Consider the following 19,002-nt stretch of genomic DNA (forward strand, 5'->3'; position numbering starts at 1 on the left):
ATCGAAAAAGGGTTGAAGTATTAATTAAATTTCTTTGCATACCGGTGTAATAAATAGTAGGCCGTTCGGATAATACGTCCTGAAGTCAAATTCTATCGCGTATTTCTTCTCCCAGAATTTCTTAAAATTCAGATAAAGCTGAGTATGGCTGTTCGGTTTGTCACCGAATTTCAGAGCGCCAGGTTCCAACGAGTAGTACGGAACTTTCTGGCAGCCTTCTGGTTGCGTAGACATTCCTCTTGACAACGAGGCAGACGGTGTGTAAGTTGGTGGATCCTTTCCCATGCTTGGCCCTGGACGGCCAATGAGCGCGTGCTCGAAACTGACAATTTCGTCGAATCGAATAATTCTAAAAAGACAAACAAACGTGGTTGTAAAGAATAACAGAACAATATAACAAAAGAGAATGATAAACATAACGGAATAAATTAACATAATGTTCTTCAAGGATCTTCTGTTCCAAACAAACAGCTCGCGTTAATATTCTAATCTTTAGATCTATTACAATTTGTATGTCTTCAATCCTTTTAGCTAAACAATGAACAATTTTTATTTTCGTATTTATTATTTGAAACAATAAAATCATTTATTTACTCGACGAGATTTAGAAATTTCTTTTAGACATTCGACTCCATTAAATTTATTTGATACGTTCAGTCGAGTCATATTTATCACCGTTATTATTATTTTAATTAAAATGTGTTAATGTTTCTCCGTGTAAATAAAGTTAGATTAATATATTTAACTTACTCGTCTATAACATCAGTGTGGCTCGTGAATATGGCGTCTTTGATGGCACCGTATAGGGGGACGTTCGTGGCGATCATTTTGGTATTGTTAACATGTACTGGTAAACCTCCGAAGAACAATCCACCAGTTCCTTCGGGTGCTCTGATGGCTATGCTCGTTGGTAATCTGCCTGTGGTCTGGTAAGCATCGTCTATTCTTAACTCAACATCTTTTCTTTTTTTAATGATTGTTACTGAATGGTATCTGCCATCGTTGAATGTGTCGTTCGATTGCAAAACGAGCTCTCCTTTTCCAGCATTCAATCGAACTTGTACTTGACCATTGATTATGCACACTGAATAATAATTGTCTCTCTGGAAATGTATTTTCGTTATATTTATTATAACAACTCATCATTACGTTTATGTTTAAAAAAAATAAGAGGTGTGTATCCATTTGTTGCGTATCTTTGTTGCGTATCATCGTATCGTATCATCATAAGATATATTTTGATACGCAACGATGCAACGCTTTCCCCTCCACATTGATATATGTATACGGTGATACGATACGAGGATACGCAACAAATGGATACGCACCTTTCGATAGTAATATTTTAAGTATAATAATATTTAATTTTTAAATATTTTAATCTAACTAATATTTTGTTAGGTGTACTAACGAGTAATAGCACTGTTTTCCTATTGGGACATCAATATAGATTAAGTTGGAAATATGTTTGTGTCTTTTGTTCGATAAGTGTGGTATCAAATGTTGAAACACTTTGACTTTCAGTTTCCTTAAGTACAAATGATGATTATGACAAAAAAGGATATATCACTTATTGGTACACCTAACAAACATAATATTTGACGATATCAATTTGCAACAAATAGTTTTTTTTTACATACATTTGATTCTTCGTTTGTGTGTCGTATATTATTTAACCGTTCCTTTTGTCCTTCAAACGTGGAAAGAAGAAGTACAGCATCTTTCTGTAATGTCCTGAAGGAAAAGCCCATCACAGAGTATCTTTTGCTCAAGGTGTACGCTGAATGCTGTAAGTACCCATTACCGTAGAATCCTACTATTTTTAACGGCTGAAACAGTAACAATTTATAGGTATATATTACTATCTCTAAATGCAATTGAAAATAAATATACCATATTGTGGTATCGCAAAATTAATAATATTCTTCTAATTATTAAACAGTAAATTCTCATCTGAATTCCTATTTTTATAGATTATTTTCTAAAAATCAGTTCTTTTGTTTCTTTTGCTTGGTGGGTGAAATTCCCTGAATCTTTTATGCCAGTGGTATTATTCTCCATTCACTTACTTTACTGCCACAAGTAGGTTCAACGCCGTAATACTGTTCCGCCATTGGATCGTAGCCCTCCTGAACATTAATATTGGACATGCAGCCGAGGAAAGAAACTTGGGAGGGTAGCATTAACTTCTCCGCTCGGAAACTCGGCGGTACACCGCCGATGTAATATTTTGCCTGCGAGAAATCAGGAATGTCTTCTTTCTTGGGCTGAGGCGTGGGCGCCCCGATTCTTTTGTCGGCCTCACCACCGACGCTCAAGCTACATTTCTCGATATTTTTTCGTAGCTGGTATTGTCTAAACGCGTCCATTTTCGTCCAATTTCCGGTATTGTACTTGTGTTTCGAGGACATCTCCATGCTGGCGTTGCCGCCGTATCCGACGTGCAGGATCACTTTTCCTTCTCGCAGGAATATCATGATATGCTGATTCTGTTAAAAATGGAATCGATATAACGATAATACTACTGGATAAATATTTAATTTCAATAAAGTAATTTTAAATTATGGTTAACCCTTAACTGGCCAGATGGGGTCTGAGGAACGCCATGAATATTTTATTTTTATTCAATTGTTATTTATGAAAATGCTTATTTATTTCGATGTTTTCTTAGTGAAAAATAATTACTAGTTGTGCAATAAATAATAAGATTTGTGTAAGAAGTAATAAGTACATAAGATTTTCACCTGACCTGTTAAGGGTTAATCAACATTGTGATTTGTTGGGCTACAAATACGATGTGGTTTTTAATTTTAAGCAACTTTGAAAAATAATCTTTGTTTTAATATTCACTGTTTTTGTATTGTTATAATCTATTAACACTTATTTGCGTCGTAGAAAGGAAAAAATAACTAAAAATAAATATCTTAGTGAACAATGTAACGTGAAATAGGGGATGAAATGCAATGTATCTCAAATTGTGGATTAAATTAATTCCTGAAATCTAAGACTTAAAATTCACATTGGCCCACATATGGATCAAATTATTGAAGCGAATGAAATTCAGTAAACATAGAAACTTCAGTAATGTTCTAATAGAATTATTAAAGGTGGAAATTAGTTTCTATTCATCTTTAATTTTTTGAAACTATAATATATAACAATTCGAAGGTGGTCTCTTTAGAGAGAATCTTTAGTTTTTTAAAATTAATATATAACAATTTAATGATTATTAATGTACTGATTAATTGCCGGAAAAAATAAAACAGTTTTTAAATAATAGTTCGAAAGTTTAAGGATCGTTATTAGGAATAAATAATAAACGAAGTATTTCATACGTTATCTGGATTAATAGCCAAGAACAGTAAAGCGTTCTCGTCGTATGTCCGGAAGTTAATCGAGACACCAAACGTGTATTTGTTGTACGGCCCTGATGAGACTCTGCTCCTGACTGCGTAACCTTCTCCATTGAAACTGTAAGCTACGTCGTCTCTGGCGTCTTCCACCCTACGATATTCAAATAAAATGTATACAATATAAATAAAATTCAAGTAATAATTTTTAATACATTAATACCGAGTACGAAACTGTTCCAGCATACAAATCATTTTTCCCAGATAGCACATGACACCTTGAAGACGCCCATTTTACGGTTATTTTAAGTCTAAGGCGCCTTTAAGTCGTCTTTAAGGCGTCATTCAGTCATGAAGTGTTAGTAGTTTTTTAATAATCATTTGAAAATTGGTTGAAGAACACGAAGTCGGCCGTAATGGGTTAATAGCAAAGCAATGAAGAAAATGTGGACATTCATATAAATTTACATTTCTGTGAACCAGTGTTTATACAAACGAAGTTATTTACATTATCAAGGATTTCAAGCGAAATTAAGCCGCTATAAAATTTCATATTTTTATTATGTTTCTGTAAATGCATAAAATCCACGGTCTGGTAATAATTGTTCTTTTTTTTTTGTATAAATAATGATTCTCTTTATTTCTGTGAATAAAATCAATGTTCGTTTTAATAGTTACCCTTCTACACAAGCTTGACAAGCCATATCCGGCGCGGTTGTGATGAAATTCCAAAGACCAATAGGTTTTCCGTCCAAAATCACTTGGTACACGCAACCCGGAAGTCCGTTCATCGCCTTTAGTTCCGCTCGCCGTCTCTGAGATCGAGGAATTCCTCCGATCCAGACACGATCCGATGGTGTGATGTCGAATCGACCGTATTCCGAGTCTGTTGAATTCGTCACAGGCAGATTTTTACCGAATGTCGATGTCTGCTTCTGTACGTACAGTTTGCCTATGTGCCGGACTCTGCGATTTGATAAAGATTTTTTATGGAATTTTTCTTTTGTTACATATAGTAAAGTTAAGAAATGTAGTCAGAATGCAATTATTTGGTAATTTAAAAAATTCTTTGTATTTCCGTAAGGAAAACAAAATAATAATAAATAAATTTGCGTATCATATAGTGCTACAAATATTACACAGTAATTTAAATTGAAAATATTTAAGCACAAAATAAATAAAGCATATTTAAGAGAAATAATAATGTGAAATATAAGATTATAAAATTTGGTGATGGAATGAATTTTATTAGTTTAATAATATTTGACGATGTAATAGTTTCCAACATTTCAGAGAAAAAGATTTTTTATCGAAATGTTGAATAATATTTGTTGAATTATACAGTACCTTTCAGCTTCTACACGGTACCACGATTTATCGTCTTGAAGATCGCCACTCTCGATCATTTCAGGGTGAGTTAGAATTCCCGTACCTCCGCCAACGTTCCATACAAATCTCACTCTTCTATCAATGATCTCCAACGCGATAAAATCATCCTATACACAGGAAAATAGAAGAACAATGTATTATTTTCATTTGATCGATATTACGAATTTACGACGTCGTAGACTTACGTTTATACTACTTGGTAAGTACAATAGAGAGCCTTCTTTCGACCCACTAGGGAGCGCAAAAGTCATTATAATCGTGTTGGTTGTTGTCGGTTGCAACGTAGATGGTCTGTACGATCGAATGCATTCTTTTTTATCGGCTGATTTTAAAGAGACTCGAATCTGTACAAATTAAAAAATATAATTAATAAGAAGATTTTTCTAGAGAAGACTGCGAGTGATGATGAAAATTCACATTTTTGTTTCAGATTAATTTTTAAAGTGCGATTTTCTTGAAAATGACGTCTCGAATGTAATATTTTTATTCTACATTTTTAACTTATTTTTTCATGCAGAATCACTCTATATCCAGTTATACTACTAGGACATGACACCTTGTATTAGATTGAAAAAAAGAGTAAAGTGTTGCGTTGATTTTTCTTGTTCTATACATATAAGACTATAGATCAAATAGAATAAAATTGAAATTGCGTGCAGATGAAAAATGAATAAGGGAGTTATTAAAAATCGAAGTATCGATTGTGATTATAATTACCCCGTCAGCGGTGTTTCGAGCCTCAGCAATTTTGTCCTTGAGATTCTGCAACTTCGTGGCTAAGGTGTCGTTCCACTTGTTAAACTCATTTTTCCTCTTCACGGCCGCGTTCGACAAGCTTATCAATTTAGCGTCCGCTTTTTTTATGTTACTCAGCGCCTCTGTCACTGAAATCATTGTTCACGATCAGGTCAACGTATAGAAAAAACATTACTAATTGTAAGTTAAACACATTCACGTGCGTCATAGTAGGAGATTTTGTTAGCATATCTTACATTTTTCGCTGGCTAAACTAATTTTCGAGTCACCCTCCCTCTTCAATTCGTACAATTTTGGTTTCAATCTGTCCGAAATCCCATCGTTGTAATCCTCGATGAGCTTCCGCGTGACCTTCGTGGCTTCTAACACTTTATCGTTATCGTTCAGTAAATTCTGAATATTTTCCCGCACTAAACAAAAAAATGTTTAAATTGTTTAGCTTCGTACAGGTAAGATTAAATGACAATGATTTACTTATGGTTCGAAACTTTTAATCACGAATCGCAGATTAATCCGCTAACTGCATTTATCCAATACACTGGACATCTACTTCATCACTTTTGTGAAAATATTTAGAATATTTCCTGACGATCGGCAGAATGAACCTTCTTTAAATGACATCCAGACATTAGAAAAAGGATGTTACTGTAACTACTACTGCCGTTACTTATCGTGAGTAAACACACTGTTTATAAAAAGTAATAATAACATTTTTTTACACGTGTTAAATAGTCCTAAAATGACTATTGTTTCTTCATATTATGAAACAAATTTTTGTACAAGATACCAACAAAAATTGCAGTAAGCGGATTAAACATATAAAGTTCTTTATTTAGTTATTAACGATATGGATACTTCTCAGTTCGCAGATTAAACGTAAGTAGGTCTTTACCCAAATAGCATATGACGCCTTGAAGACGCCCATTTTACGACTATTTTAGGTCTAAGGCGTCTTTAAGCCGTCTTCAAGGCATGATGTACTATCTGGGAAGGTATTGATGATAGGGATTTTTATGAATGTATAATAAGTTTATTAAATGTATCGAACGAACTTACGCTTTTTACTGTCATCTTGTAAATTCTGCAACTTCAGGTTCACTTGATTGTCCCTGATCCCAGTAGTGTTCAAAGTATTCTTTAAAATTGTCACCGCTTGCTTTTGAACGTCCAACTGGTCATTCGCATCTTCTACCATCATCCTATGTTTTTTGGCACTCTCCCACTGTTTCGACGACCCAATCGATACTTCTTCTGTACTGTCTAACAGCGATTTCCCGTTGGGACCATTGGGAAACGTCTGAGAAATAAATTTGGTGATAATTGTAACGGTTTAGAAAAAAAATAACTTTTCGTATCTTTTCCGGCGCTAAGTCGCATGAATCTTTAAACATAGTTATTTATTAATCAAATTTTTCTGTCATTATTATTACTATGGTTGGTAGCGAACGGGTTGATTATTATTTAAGTAAATTTAATTATGGATTTGCAATTTCTTCGAAATGTCCTAGTCTTAAAACGATTTTGCATTTTTAAGTACATTATTTTTTTGTAATGAAGCATATTTGCACCTCTTTGCATTCGAATATTGTAACTGACGTTCCCTTACCTTTTGGTACGTATCTTCGGTAAGCTGTTTAGCTGCCATTGCCGTGATATTCGCCATTTCAATGCTGTCGACGATATTCTTGTACGCTTGACTGGCCTTCAGCGGGCTAGCTGCGATGTTTCTTGTCTCGGAAAACAGACTGCTCGGCAGAAACGCCAAGTTGCACTTTATCAAGTTATCGATTGAAGTAATTGAAGTAACGGTTGTTCGTCACTGGAACTGACTTCTATTGTTTCATGCAAATCTACGTTCTCCTTGTTTCATCTTTTTTAAGAAAAAGGTCTAAACAATTTATATTATACTATACAGGATGTTTAAGAAACGTATATTCATTATATTATTTACTATAAGTGAATACGCTAGCAGATTAATGCGCTAGCAAATAATCAAAATATATGCACATATTAATAAATAGTAAATACATATACTTCTCAAAGGTAATACAATGAAATCTGTAAAAGAATTGACCATATAATTTATTTTCCTCTTGACTTAATAGAACATCCCAGATAGCACATGACACCTTGAAGACGCCCATTTTACGACTATTTTAGGTCTAAGGCGACTTTAAGTCGTTATTAAACCGTCTGTGTGCTATCTGGGATCAAGTATTTAATTGTAGGTTTTATGAATTAGTCCACATATACTAATGTATGTGAACAAAACAATCGTAATCTACTCATTAAATATTCCCATAAGAAGAAAACTAAATTATTTACATTAATTAAGTCACTTTAGTCAATAGATCGTTTCTGGAAAGAAAGGAATCATACTATATATTAAAGGTACTGAGTTTCAGATGCACGTTGATTAAGTAATTTTACTCTTATTTGTGAGAACCATTCCTTTCAGAGGTTTCTGACGCTTCTTAAACACCCTGTACTGTTCAAGTTAACAGAACCAGTGTGGAACATTTTCAAGTATTTTTTACGTAGCCAGCGTATAAATAATGATATAAAGATCTTAGCAATGTAAAATGTGTTTACCAGAATGAAGTATATAAAACTATTACTACTTAAAAGGGGTAGTAACAAATTATTGAAATTTTATACATTTGCATTATATTAGAAAGCTTCAAAAATATTGGATATTATTTCATTAAAGTACAAGGAAAAAGAATTTTAATCCTGGAAAGGTGCTCCATTTCGTTTTATGGTCGACTATCTACTTACTATAGTCGACTATCTTTACTGTAAGAAATTTAATTTTTCGGTACATAAAAAGAATAATAGATAAGAAAATGACTAAATATGAGTAATATATTCTGAAAATCCTAATAATAATCAAAATATAGGAGACATAAATGTTTAAGTGTATTATTCAATTCTGACTAATGATTTCCTCACCTAACATACTGATCAACATAGTTTGACAGATTCTTGGCATGCTGAACGGCTGGCACCACATATTTGTCATTATATTCGTAATTTAATCTGTAGAGCAACTCTTCCTTCATAGTTACTTTATCAAACCAGTATGTCAATTTGCTTTGCAATTCTGGGAGGTCCTGTAAGTTAATATTTGTTTTCTACTACAATGTTTTGTAATAAAGGTATATTGTTATACTAGAAAATACATTAATATATTATAAAATATGAAACATTTTTGGAAACTATAAATAGAATTTCTTAATTGATGCATTTACAATATCACATTATGATTACAATGTTCCAATTAATTAAAATTATATACCTGTAAATTGTTCTGAATATCAACAATGAATCCGCTTGTTTCATCCCTCAATTTTTCACCTTCGGTAATGGATTCGTTCATTTCATTCTTTAGAACATTAATCTCACCGCAATGATTTCTCGCTTCTCCAAGGGTCTGGTTAATACCGTTGTATAAACCGTCATAGGTAAATAATGTTTCCATCGTGTCTTCAATGACAGTTCTCATGTCATTCACTTTCAACGAGTAGTCCTCTACATCGTCCTGAGCGATTGCTAAGGGTTCCGTTGCATCGTATAAGGAATTCAGCCACTCAGTATATTCCGCAACATCCCTAGATTTTTTGAAAATATTAAATGACCGTCTATCATTTGTATGAAAGTAACAGCATAATTATATAAAAATTTCTGACTAGCAATAAGACATCAAATTATAATTATATATTTTTCTCGAGAGTGTTGGGTTGTTGTACCTCTATAGAAAGAAGGTTTCACTGGCAGATCGAGCTTATTATGCTTTTATGAATAAATATTATTGAAAATGATTATTATTTGAATGTTAAATGTACAGAAAAAAATACTCTAAGATTGTTTGAAATTGATAAAACAAATAATAAATTAATATGAAATTTAGTTGATTTAATGATATGCATTTAGTCTTGGAAACATTAAATCAAAGAAACTTAATCTTTATTTAATTTTATTGTACAGAACGTAATAGTAAATCATTTAGTGAATATGTTACAGATGAAACTATCTTTGAAAAATGAATTCTAAATTTAAAACTTTGTTTTGAAAAAGCCAGATTTTTTAATAATGTTACGAAGAGACTTATGCTTATTAGTTGACAAAGAAGTACAACTTTAATTCTTCGTCATTTTGCATGAAGGACCCTGAAATACGTAGCTTAAATTAATATATGAAATTTTATTATTTAACTACTAACTCAAGGAAGTTTTCTATTTCCATTGTCTTTCTTGTTAGATTCACAGACTTCAGGCTATTTAGGATCATTTTCGCCATTTTCAATGCCTTCTTAATTTCTATCCTCTTATTGTCGTTACTATACTGTGTCAGTTGCAAAACGGTCTCTGAAAAGTATAAAAATTCTTTTATATATAATTCTACGACTTTTAAATTCTTTATCATTGAACAAATGTTATGCAGAGTTACCATTGATGTATTTTCTTAAATTTTCTAGTTCGATATTTGCGCTGAATATATTATTCTTCAAGTCAGCGCTTTTCGATTTTAAAGTATCTGCTTGCTTAGCTTCGTCATTTGCCTGGAAAAAGTTTCAACGAATTAATTGTTGACGAACTCTATAAACGAAAATAAAATGAAATTTTCGGGCCTTAAATAATTTACCATTTTCTTTAATTATGAGTCGATATATTTTAAATTAAAAATTCCTTATATATTCAGATATTGGAAAATATGAACGGAACAGCATAGATCCTTGACTTCCATAGAAAGGAATATTGATTTTACCACGAAATAATGGATTACTTATTGGTACACCGAAGAATAAAAATATACAGAAAAAATGACGAATTTTTTCAGTTTCACAGGAATTCTTCCATTTACCAATAATGAAAAATCCATGATAGATAAAAGTTTAATTATTGATGATCTTCGATGAAACAAATTTTAAAAAGACAAATGAAAGTCATTTGCGATTCTATCCAATACACATAAACATTTGTGTGTAAATATACAATTTGCAATTTTAGTACACGATCTAAGTTCATTGAATTGCTTACTATTATAAAATATTTAATATTCCACACTACTGTTAAGGTTTTTATCGTGCTTGTTCGAATACGTACGGTTCTAAATAGCGTTTCAACGTGTTTTAAGAGCTTTCTGTAGTCGTGCCACGGGATATTTTTCATTCTCTGTTTCAAACGATTTTGGATGTCTATTTCTTCGAAAAACGCAGTAGCATTGGAATCGATGTACGATAGATCTTCCCACGGCGGGGGAATATAACCATCGGCTATATGAGTGGTGCCTTCTGCCAATTCTTGTGTTAGTACCGCCACGGTGTCGAGCAGTACACCAGTACAATTGTCGTTGCAGGCTAGGAAATATATCAAATGAACAAATTGAACATCAATTATAAAATATAAACAATAAAAATCAAGTTTAAAATATTAATTTGTGTTTTTAATGAAAATATTAAATAGGTTTTATTATAGTTTAAGTAATTTTTCTAAAGATTTCTCCGAAATATCAAAAAGAAATGTATCTTTGTAATTAGAAATAAAATGAAAACTTATAAATCCTTATTTAAATCCTTCTGTTACATATTATTTTGAGTATTATTTCTTTTGCTAAATTTGAAATATAAAAATATCAAAATAATTAATTCTTTGAAATTGCTATTATTTCAAATGCATCGATAACATTTTTATTTTCAAATAACAGTATTGAAAATAAAGTTCCAAATAATTATTTCTTATTTACATTTAAAAAAAAAATATGCCCAGGTCTGATTGTTATTAACTATCTGATAATAAAGTAATTTTATCAATTTAAATAATTTAACACAATAATAATAAATTTATAAATAATTCAATAAACAGTTTTCCATACTGTATTCAGAATGATATGTGTTTATAATAAAAAGTTGGATATTTTTCACTTACACGTGCAAACGTTGTTTATATAAACGTGTCGATACGCCGTGCATTCGGAGCAATCCCGTCCCGTCGATCCAGCTCTGCATCTGCACTGTCCCGTTTCCATGTCGCACTCGTCGCTCACGCTCCCAGCAAGATTGCAGTTGCACGGAATGCATTTACCGCCAGGGAGGTCCGGAAATCCGTAATACCCGGAAGAACATCGTTCGCATTTTCTGCCAGTGTAACCTGTTACGATAAAAACATTAACATATCATCATCTCCGATTAAAACGAGTAACAATAAATTGCTCAAAATAATTCGATGATCAAACGAATGGATGAATTATTTATTGTTATTTGATAGACAATTTTTATTACATTAAATAATAGTCTAAATTTGTATTCTAAATCTCTTTTATTGCTTAACGTCAACTTAAAACTTTCATATATTGGGTTTTATACAGCTTTTAATTCTCGATCAAAATATTATATCAAACACATACTAAAGTTTAAGGTTGATGTTAGAAAATAATAAATGTCAAACAATCGAAAAACTTTCCTTCCCAATCTTTCTTTCGATTAAATAATTTTTATTTAAATGACTTATTCTTATTCTAACTTTCAAGAATATAATTTCTATTTTTATTTCAAGTGAATTGTTCGAGATATATCGTATCGATTTTTAAACTATTTTTTTTCTACTATTACTTCTTATTACTTCGAATTATTCACGTTACCTTTATCAGTCAATATTTTTGCATATTAATGTAAATAATGTGTTCAATTAAACTAGTGAATTGTAAATATTCTTATCATCAACAATTTCGAATACTCCAAAATATCCTTTCCTTATCACAACAGTCGTCCAAACAGTTGAGATAGCAAAAGATTGTCAGTCCGTCAATTATGTCATTGCTGCGATTATCAATAATTTCGAACTTTCCAGTGTAAATATTCTTATTATTTATGAGATAATAAAAGTACGAACCAGGTTTACAAACGCAAAGAGGCTCAGTATCGGCGCGGATCATACAGGTGTTCGAGAACCTCTTATCCGTTTGTGGGCAAGGGCATGCCTTGCAACCACCGAAATCCGGATGTCCATGGAAACTGTCTGCGCAGACGTCGCATCTTGGTCCTGCGGTATTTCCCCGGCAATTCTGTAACGAAATTTTTACTTTTCATTACAGTATTATTAACCCTTTGCCATACGATTTCTTTTACGACTTCCCTCTCAATAATTACTTTCTCGTTAATATTTTCCCAGACACAAAAGAAATGCAATTCTTATGGCAAGTGTTACATTTATTCGAAACCATAAATGTTAATACCAGCGGAACAGTATTTCACGTCGACTCAAAGAAAACGAATAATATACATGTTTACTAAATTTAGTTTGAAATCGTTATCACGTGTCTGACTCGATGTTGTAAGGGGTTAAGAAAAAAACTTATTTGTTAGATATTTAAATATAAACTGAACAGATGTCCATCGGACTTCTGGTATTATTCGGTTTTATTTTTCGATTTTTTTACGATTTTTTTTCGATTTTATTCAGGCTTAATAACCATGTCAGAAAACAGCGCACGACCAGGTTCCTTGAAATATGTTTAAGCAGAGTAATCCCTTTTTTACTTGTTTTATACTAAGTTTAATGTAAGTTAAAGAAATTAAGTGTATTATGAATATTCCATAAAGTTAAAATAACTTTTTTTTGTGAATTAGTGATTTGCAAATCAAGATTTATCAAAGTAGTTAATATTTTGAACCTTCGCTAAATTTCTTCTATTCAGTATCCCATCATAAAGATTAATTTTTAATTATGAATTAAATATTGCGTTACCCACGTATGAGTGATGTGGCAGTACAAGTGTTAAGTAATAATTTAAAAAGCTGTCGAGTAACAATTTCTAACAAAGCTTTTATTGTTTCTGACTGGAAATGGTAGGATTAAAGTATTCAAAGAACTTACCAGACAATATCCCGTTTCTCTGTCACAGACCTCCGATCTTCCATTACACTGACAGCGTCTGGCTTGTCCAACTAGATCAATAACGATCGTCGACGTTACAGTTGTGTTCTGGTACCACCTGTAGTATCCAATGCTTGGATCCTGACAGGATGTGCTGTTATATTCGGGTGGACATTTGCAAATCTCGACCCCCGTCGCAAATGACGGCGTATGCGTAGGTGTGTGAATTGCAACGTCTATAGAAGCCTCGAGTAAACTGAAATGAAATCATAATTATTAGTCAATTAGATGTAAAATTTATAAAATCTTGTAAACACATCTAATGTAGTGTTGATTTGATAATATTCCCTTGAAACGACCCTTCGGGTTCTTTTTTTGTAATTAATTTTTTTGAGGTAGTATTTTCACCCTTAACGAGTGAGTAAAGTTTCATTAATAACTAAATTTAGCCACTGTTTCCGTCAGGTCTCTTCTTTTCAAAGAGGAAAGGAATATAAATTTAATAAACAAGTAACAATTTAAGAGAAGTATTTATGGTGCATTGAATTCTTAAAAACGATGTAAATGAAATGCATAATATTAAAGTATTATATGAATAAGTAAGATGTGAAAATTTGTATACAACTTAGGATTGTATGTTGTGGTTGGACAAATGAATAATAAAAATTACCTAGTTATTTTTTTTATATTTTAGTGATTCAATTGCATCTCCACACAACGTGGACTATTATTTTCTAAGGCAAAAGTATAATGATTACCTAGAGTGGTCTTTGGTTCGTTAAGGGTTAATTACACCTAATTTGTCCGAAATCTTTTTGTGAACACCCTGCAGAGAATCAAAACAAAGAAAACGAGAGAAAAACCAATGCCTGTTTAAAGCTTAGATTACAATAAATTCATTTATGTTCATACATACAATATATACCAAGGATGTGGATTTTTATATTCTTTTTCTTAAATATTTCATTAGAGTTATTTTAATACTGTTGCATAGTAATTACGTGTCGCGAAAAATAATGCTGCAACAATTTAATGATAAACATTCACAATTAAATAAAGTAACCTTGTGAAAAATTATTTAACAGCATTCGAATTACGAATATTTAGTCTTCATAGCTTTAACAAGATCCAGAGGTCTAACAACCAGAGCAATGGAGGGGTCATTTTACATAAACAAAATGTATCACATACGTCGCTGTGGAAAATTCCGCATTATCTGAAGCTTTCACGAGAATGTATTGCACATTTTGTAACGCAACCATTAGGACTTCCCTCGTAACTTTGTAATCTGGCCTGTTTTGTAGCTGCCATAAGGATTCATGGAATCTAAAATGGTAAAATCACAGAATTAATTTTACGTTATTTCATATAACTTACATTATTATATTAACATTATTTCAAATAATTTATCAGGCGGTACCTGATCTCGTAGCGATTGTTAGTCACAGGTACAGGCAAATAATATTCCAAGACAATTCTGTTGTTCCCTTGCAATTGCACCGCTGGATATTGCAGGGTCGATCTCAGAGGTATTCCACCTTCTGTCAAAGTTGTAAATCTTAAAAATCCTCCGTAGGAAACGACCTTGAATTATAAGTTACGCGATGGTCATTCTGTTCGGAATGTTTTTCTGCTTTTGAATGTATAAATTTCAGTCGTATGATGAAAATACACGTCGATAGAATATTACCTTGTCGCCAAGGAATGGCTCGGATAACATCCAATAGAGTGGATAGTTGTAATATAAATTGGACGGTATCGTGACGTCGCCTTCGTTGTCGGGAATTGTCGATAGTCCACTGGTCACGTTCAAACCACCATTTAAAGGCGTCAACAAATATTGAGATCTGTATTTAGAAACCTTCGAAAAGAAAAAAACACTCCTTTTACATTCGTTTTTCCATTGTTTCTTTAGAGTGACTTCTGACATTATAGCATAGCAATAATATTCAAAGAATATGTGTAACAGTTGTAATATGAATATATGTACAATATCTATATAAATCGTGTGGTTAAATTGTACAAAAATTTTGTACATTGTTCTTACACAAATTTTGCATATTGTTCTACAAAAATTTGTTATAATTTCCGGATTGTTGGAAAACGACGGAAATGGATGGACAATTATGGCTGCCGCATTTTCTTGCGTTAAAATATTTGAACTTTTACTAATAGGAGTATTCGAAATTTATAGTATAATTTGAAATGTATTAGTTAATAAGTTAATAATCGCGATTGGTAAGTAAAAATAAGGTAATCGACAGTAGAAAATTCTCTTTGTGTTTTTTTTTACATTATGGAATTGTATTTATATTTGTTCTCTGAAGTATCGTTATGCATACCTACGCTAGTTAATACCAATGCACAAAATTGTACTGCAATTGCTTGAAAGAAATAATGTCAAATAAAATATAATTGCATTTAGATCACAATTTAGTACTTACATTTAATTATCAACAAATGTATTGAAAATATTCAATATTATTATGAAAAAAATGACAATCTTATTCTACATCATATTGTTCAAGTATTACAAAATGTAAAAGTATTACAAGAATTAACACTTTATATAAAAATTCAATGTTTGATTTTAAATTTCGCAATGATAGTACTATTATAAAATAGAAATAATATTAATATAAAGTAGAACTATCGAATGTACAAAATTTAGGTAGGAATGTAATATTTATTCTTAAATTAACGGCAACTGTGTTTCAAATATGTAATATTATAGGTACACGATAACGTAATACACTTACCATTATATCATTAATGGTGTCATTCACATAAAGCGTTCGCGGTCGTGCTAATCTTCGTTGCCCCCAGCCGAAACCTGCTTGCTCACAAGAAGTTGTCCTCCCGAAACAGAAGCACTCGGTACAACCTCTTGGATTGTTCGTCGCTAGACCGAAAGTACCTTCTCTGCACTGATTACACTGTCTTCCAGACACGTGTTCCTAAATGGAGAACAAAGATCCATTCAACGATTAGGTACCATTAATATCAGAATACCTACTATAAAAATATATATATATATATATAATTTTTATTAAATTTACCACCAAATATTTATAACCCTTCGTTGAACTAATGTTTGTGCAGATACCATTCAATGCGTTTGGTATTCACATATCATAAACTTTATGGTAAATTAATTATCAAACAAAATGATTACTAATCGATTATAAGAAGCTGACAATTCATTACACAGAACATAATAATAATCTATTATGTGAATATTTGTATTTTTTAAACGTGTTACGTTATAAAAGCTGAAACCCTAGGGTTTACATCTTTATACAATATCCCATTATGTAAAACCATTTCTAATATTTCAAATGACATTTTTGACCTTAGGAACATTAAATCTAAAATATTCAACATATCAATGACTAATTTTTTGCTTTCACCATATACCGTATTCATTTAACTCGCTTACTACATCATTTTGGCATCTTGTACAAACATTTTTTTTTAATAAAATTAAGAAGTCATTTCAAGGCTATTTAAAACATTAAAAAATTTTTTTATAAACAATGCGTTTGCTCACGATGAATAACGCCCTAGTAGTCACAGTAACACCGTTTTTCCAATGCTCGGATGTCATTTAAAGAAATTCCGTCCAGCGATCGACAAAGAATGTTCCAGATATTGTCACTAAAGTGATAAATAGACTGTGGATTTTATGCATTTATAGCCAATTGAACAGTCTCAGACAAATAGTTGTAAAAAACGACATTTACTATTTTCTTCGCGATTCCGACCAATTGCAACTTTTTCAACATTTTGTTAACACATCATTTAGTACACTAATCCTCCTAACTTCACAAAGAAGCTCAAGTCACTTGGTCCAATTTTGAAAGTGCAGTTCAATTTTAAAGGGTGTACGAATACTTTGTGGACCCACTGTATTTTTTTAAAATAGCTACTACATACCTTGCACGGGCATTGGCCATCATTGTTGCAATCGCAAATTCCGTTCCCGCATTGCAGAGTCCCTGCTGAATCGCAGCCGCAAGGCCGACATCTTGGATAACCATAGTAACCCTTCGAGCACTTCTCACATCTAAGTCCATCGTAGCCTATCCTGCAAGGGCATTGTCCTTGAAGATCGCACTGGGGTTTCGTGGAGCCCAGAGTGCAATCACATGGCCTGCAACCGATTCCTGGGACCAGATCCCAGGATCCTTGCCTGCATCGATCGCAGTGTTCGCCGAACGTTAACGTTGGACATATGCAACGGCCAGTATCAGGATCGCAGATGTGACCGGGTCGCACGCATGGATCGCAAACTGCAAAAATTTTTCTCTTTTTTTTATTATTATAATAGTAATCAGTAGACTGCGGATTTTTATGCAAAATAATATTTTCTAAAGTAATTGATAGAGACAGGAGCAAATGTTGAAATTTACTTTTCTTCTTAACCTTCATACACTCCTCGGGTGAAAATTCACCCATTTTCTATTTCCAAATGCTGTAATATGCTTGATTTCTTTCTAAGTATGTTATAACTTGATGTGTTTGTCTAAAATATAGAGTCGTATGTGAAACACAAGTAGTTAACGTTTTATTTATAACAAGAATGTTGTGAAAAAGAAAGTAACGGAAAAGTTCCTTGGGTGATATTTCACTCGGATATTGTTCATTTATAAAATACATTAAATACTGTGGTGAATATAAGTTATTACATTATAGATTATATTTATATTGTAAAATTTTGTCATGCTAAAAAGAAAAAAATTACGGGCTCTAGATTTTAAAAATAAATTTGTACCTATTATATAGTCACTATTATAGTTGGTGGACAGTATAAATGAAAATCACCAAAAAAAGTATAGTAACTTTTTACCTTGACAGCCGTTAGAAGAAAATCCATAGTATCCAGGTAAACAGGTGTCGCAACGCGTACCACCAACACCTGGTTTACAGTGGCACTGTCCTGTAGTGTCGTGGCAAGAAGAATTGTACGACCCGAAAGGATCGCATTCGCAAGGAGCGCATCCTGCTCCTGTCGTTAATCCCCAGAAACCAACCTTCAGAAAAAAGCATAAAATATTCATTGAAAATTAAACTTACCGCTCGACGAAGATACAACCATCATGTATATCTGAATCCTGTGTAGTACTTTAAAATTTATGTATAAACAAAGTGCATAATTAAAAAATATAAATGTAACAATGTATGATTAAAAATATGTATTTTTTTACAAGTCGTTGCACTCACCATACAGTGGTCGCATTGTCTACCAATCACGTGTGCTTTACATTGACACTGTCCTGTTACGATGTCACAGGCAGTCGTTATCGATCCAAGATGATCACATCGGCAACCTGTAAACATTTAAGAAACAAACGATTAATATAAGTTCACGTATTCTTTTCATTATTTGTTTTACAATTTACTGAGATCAATATTGAGTTATATTTTTAATCATTGACAGGTCTATTATGATAAATAAAAACATGTTTCTTCTGCTTGAACGCGATATTGTATCGACAAATCGATGAACCTAGTAATCTACTATCAGTAATGAAACAATAAACTGTTACAACCTAGATTCTATGTTCGTACAATATTCTTTACTCATCAAAGATTTGTAGTATCGTTTTGGGTACAACGAGTATTGTCTTCTA

At 32.3% G+C, this 19,002-nt stretch overlaps 1 protein-coding gene across 1 annotated transcript in view; it reads right to left on the reverse strand.

The window, feature by feature from the left end:
• The window catches only part of LOC107186122 (laminin subunit alpha-1-like), a 68,565-nt gene that overhangs the window by 4,090 nt on the left and 45,473 nt on the right, over positions 1 to 19,002 (reverse strand). Inside the window, exons 2-28 of the mRNA XM_015573933.1 lie at positions 18,593 to 18,699; positions 18,219 to 18,402; positions 17,306 to 17,661; positions 16,129 to 16,326; positions 15,060 to 15,230; positions 14,790 to 14,953; positions 14,561 to 14,695; positions 13,370 to 13,625; positions 12,386 to 12,557; positions 11,423 to 11,644; positions 10,601 to 10,854; positions 9,945 to 10,056; positions 9,718 to 9,862; positions 8,794 to 9,106; positions 8,448 to 8,608; positions 7,102 to 7,240; positions 6,552 to 6,792; positions 5,732 to 5,905; positions 5,457 to 5,623; positions 4,925 to 5,083; positions 4,698 to 4,846; positions 4,029 to 4,316; positions 3,336 to 3,504; positions 2,070 to 2,489; positions 1,641 to 1,829; positions 751 to 1,103; positions 43 to 349 (exon numbers count right to left, since the gene is read on the reverse strand). Coding sequence (XP_015429419.1) covers positions 43 to 349; positions 751 to 1,103; positions 1,641 to 1,829; positions 2,070 to 2,489; positions 3,336 to 3,504; positions 4,029 to 4,316; positions 4,698 to 4,846; positions 4,925 to 5,083; positions 5,457 to 5,623; positions 5,732 to 5,905; positions 6,552 to 6,792; positions 7,102 to 7,240; positions 8,448 to 8,608; positions 8,794 to 9,106; positions 9,718 to 9,862; positions 9,945 to 10,056; positions 10,601 to 10,854; positions 11,423 to 11,644; positions 12,386 to 12,557; positions 13,370 to 13,625; positions 14,561 to 14,695; positions 14,790 to 14,953; positions 15,060 to 15,230; positions 16,129 to 16,326; positions 17,306 to 17,661; positions 18,219 to 18,402; positions 18,593 to 18,699 — 5,705 coding nt within the window. The remainder of the gene's footprint in view (positions 1 to 42; positions 350 to 750; positions 1,104 to 1,640; positions 1,830 to 2,069; positions 2,490 to 3,335; positions 3,505 to 4,028; positions 4,317 to 4,697; positions 4,847 to 4,924; positions 5,084 to 5,456; positions 5,624 to 5,731; positions 5,906 to 6,551; positions 6,793 to 7,101; positions 7,241 to 8,447; positions 8,609 to 8,793; positions 9,107 to 9,717; positions 9,863 to 9,944; positions 10,057 to 10,600; positions 10,855 to 11,422; positions 11,645 to 12,385; positions 12,558 to 13,369; positions 13,626 to 14,560; positions 14,696 to 14,789; positions 14,954 to 15,059; positions 15,231 to 16,128; positions 16,327 to 17,305; positions 17,662 to 18,218; positions 18,403 to 18,592; positions 18,700 to 19,002) is intronic.

The sequence above is a fragment of the Dufourea novaeangliae genome, unplaced genomic scaffold (assembly GCF_001272555.1).
Source record: "Dufourea novaeangliae isolate 0120121106 unplaced genomic scaffold, ASM127255v1 scaffold14, whole genome shotgun sequence".
Taxonomy (NCBI): domain Eukaryota; kingdom Metazoa; phylum Arthropoda; class Insecta; order Hymenoptera; family Halictidae; genus Dufourea; species Dufourea novaeangliae.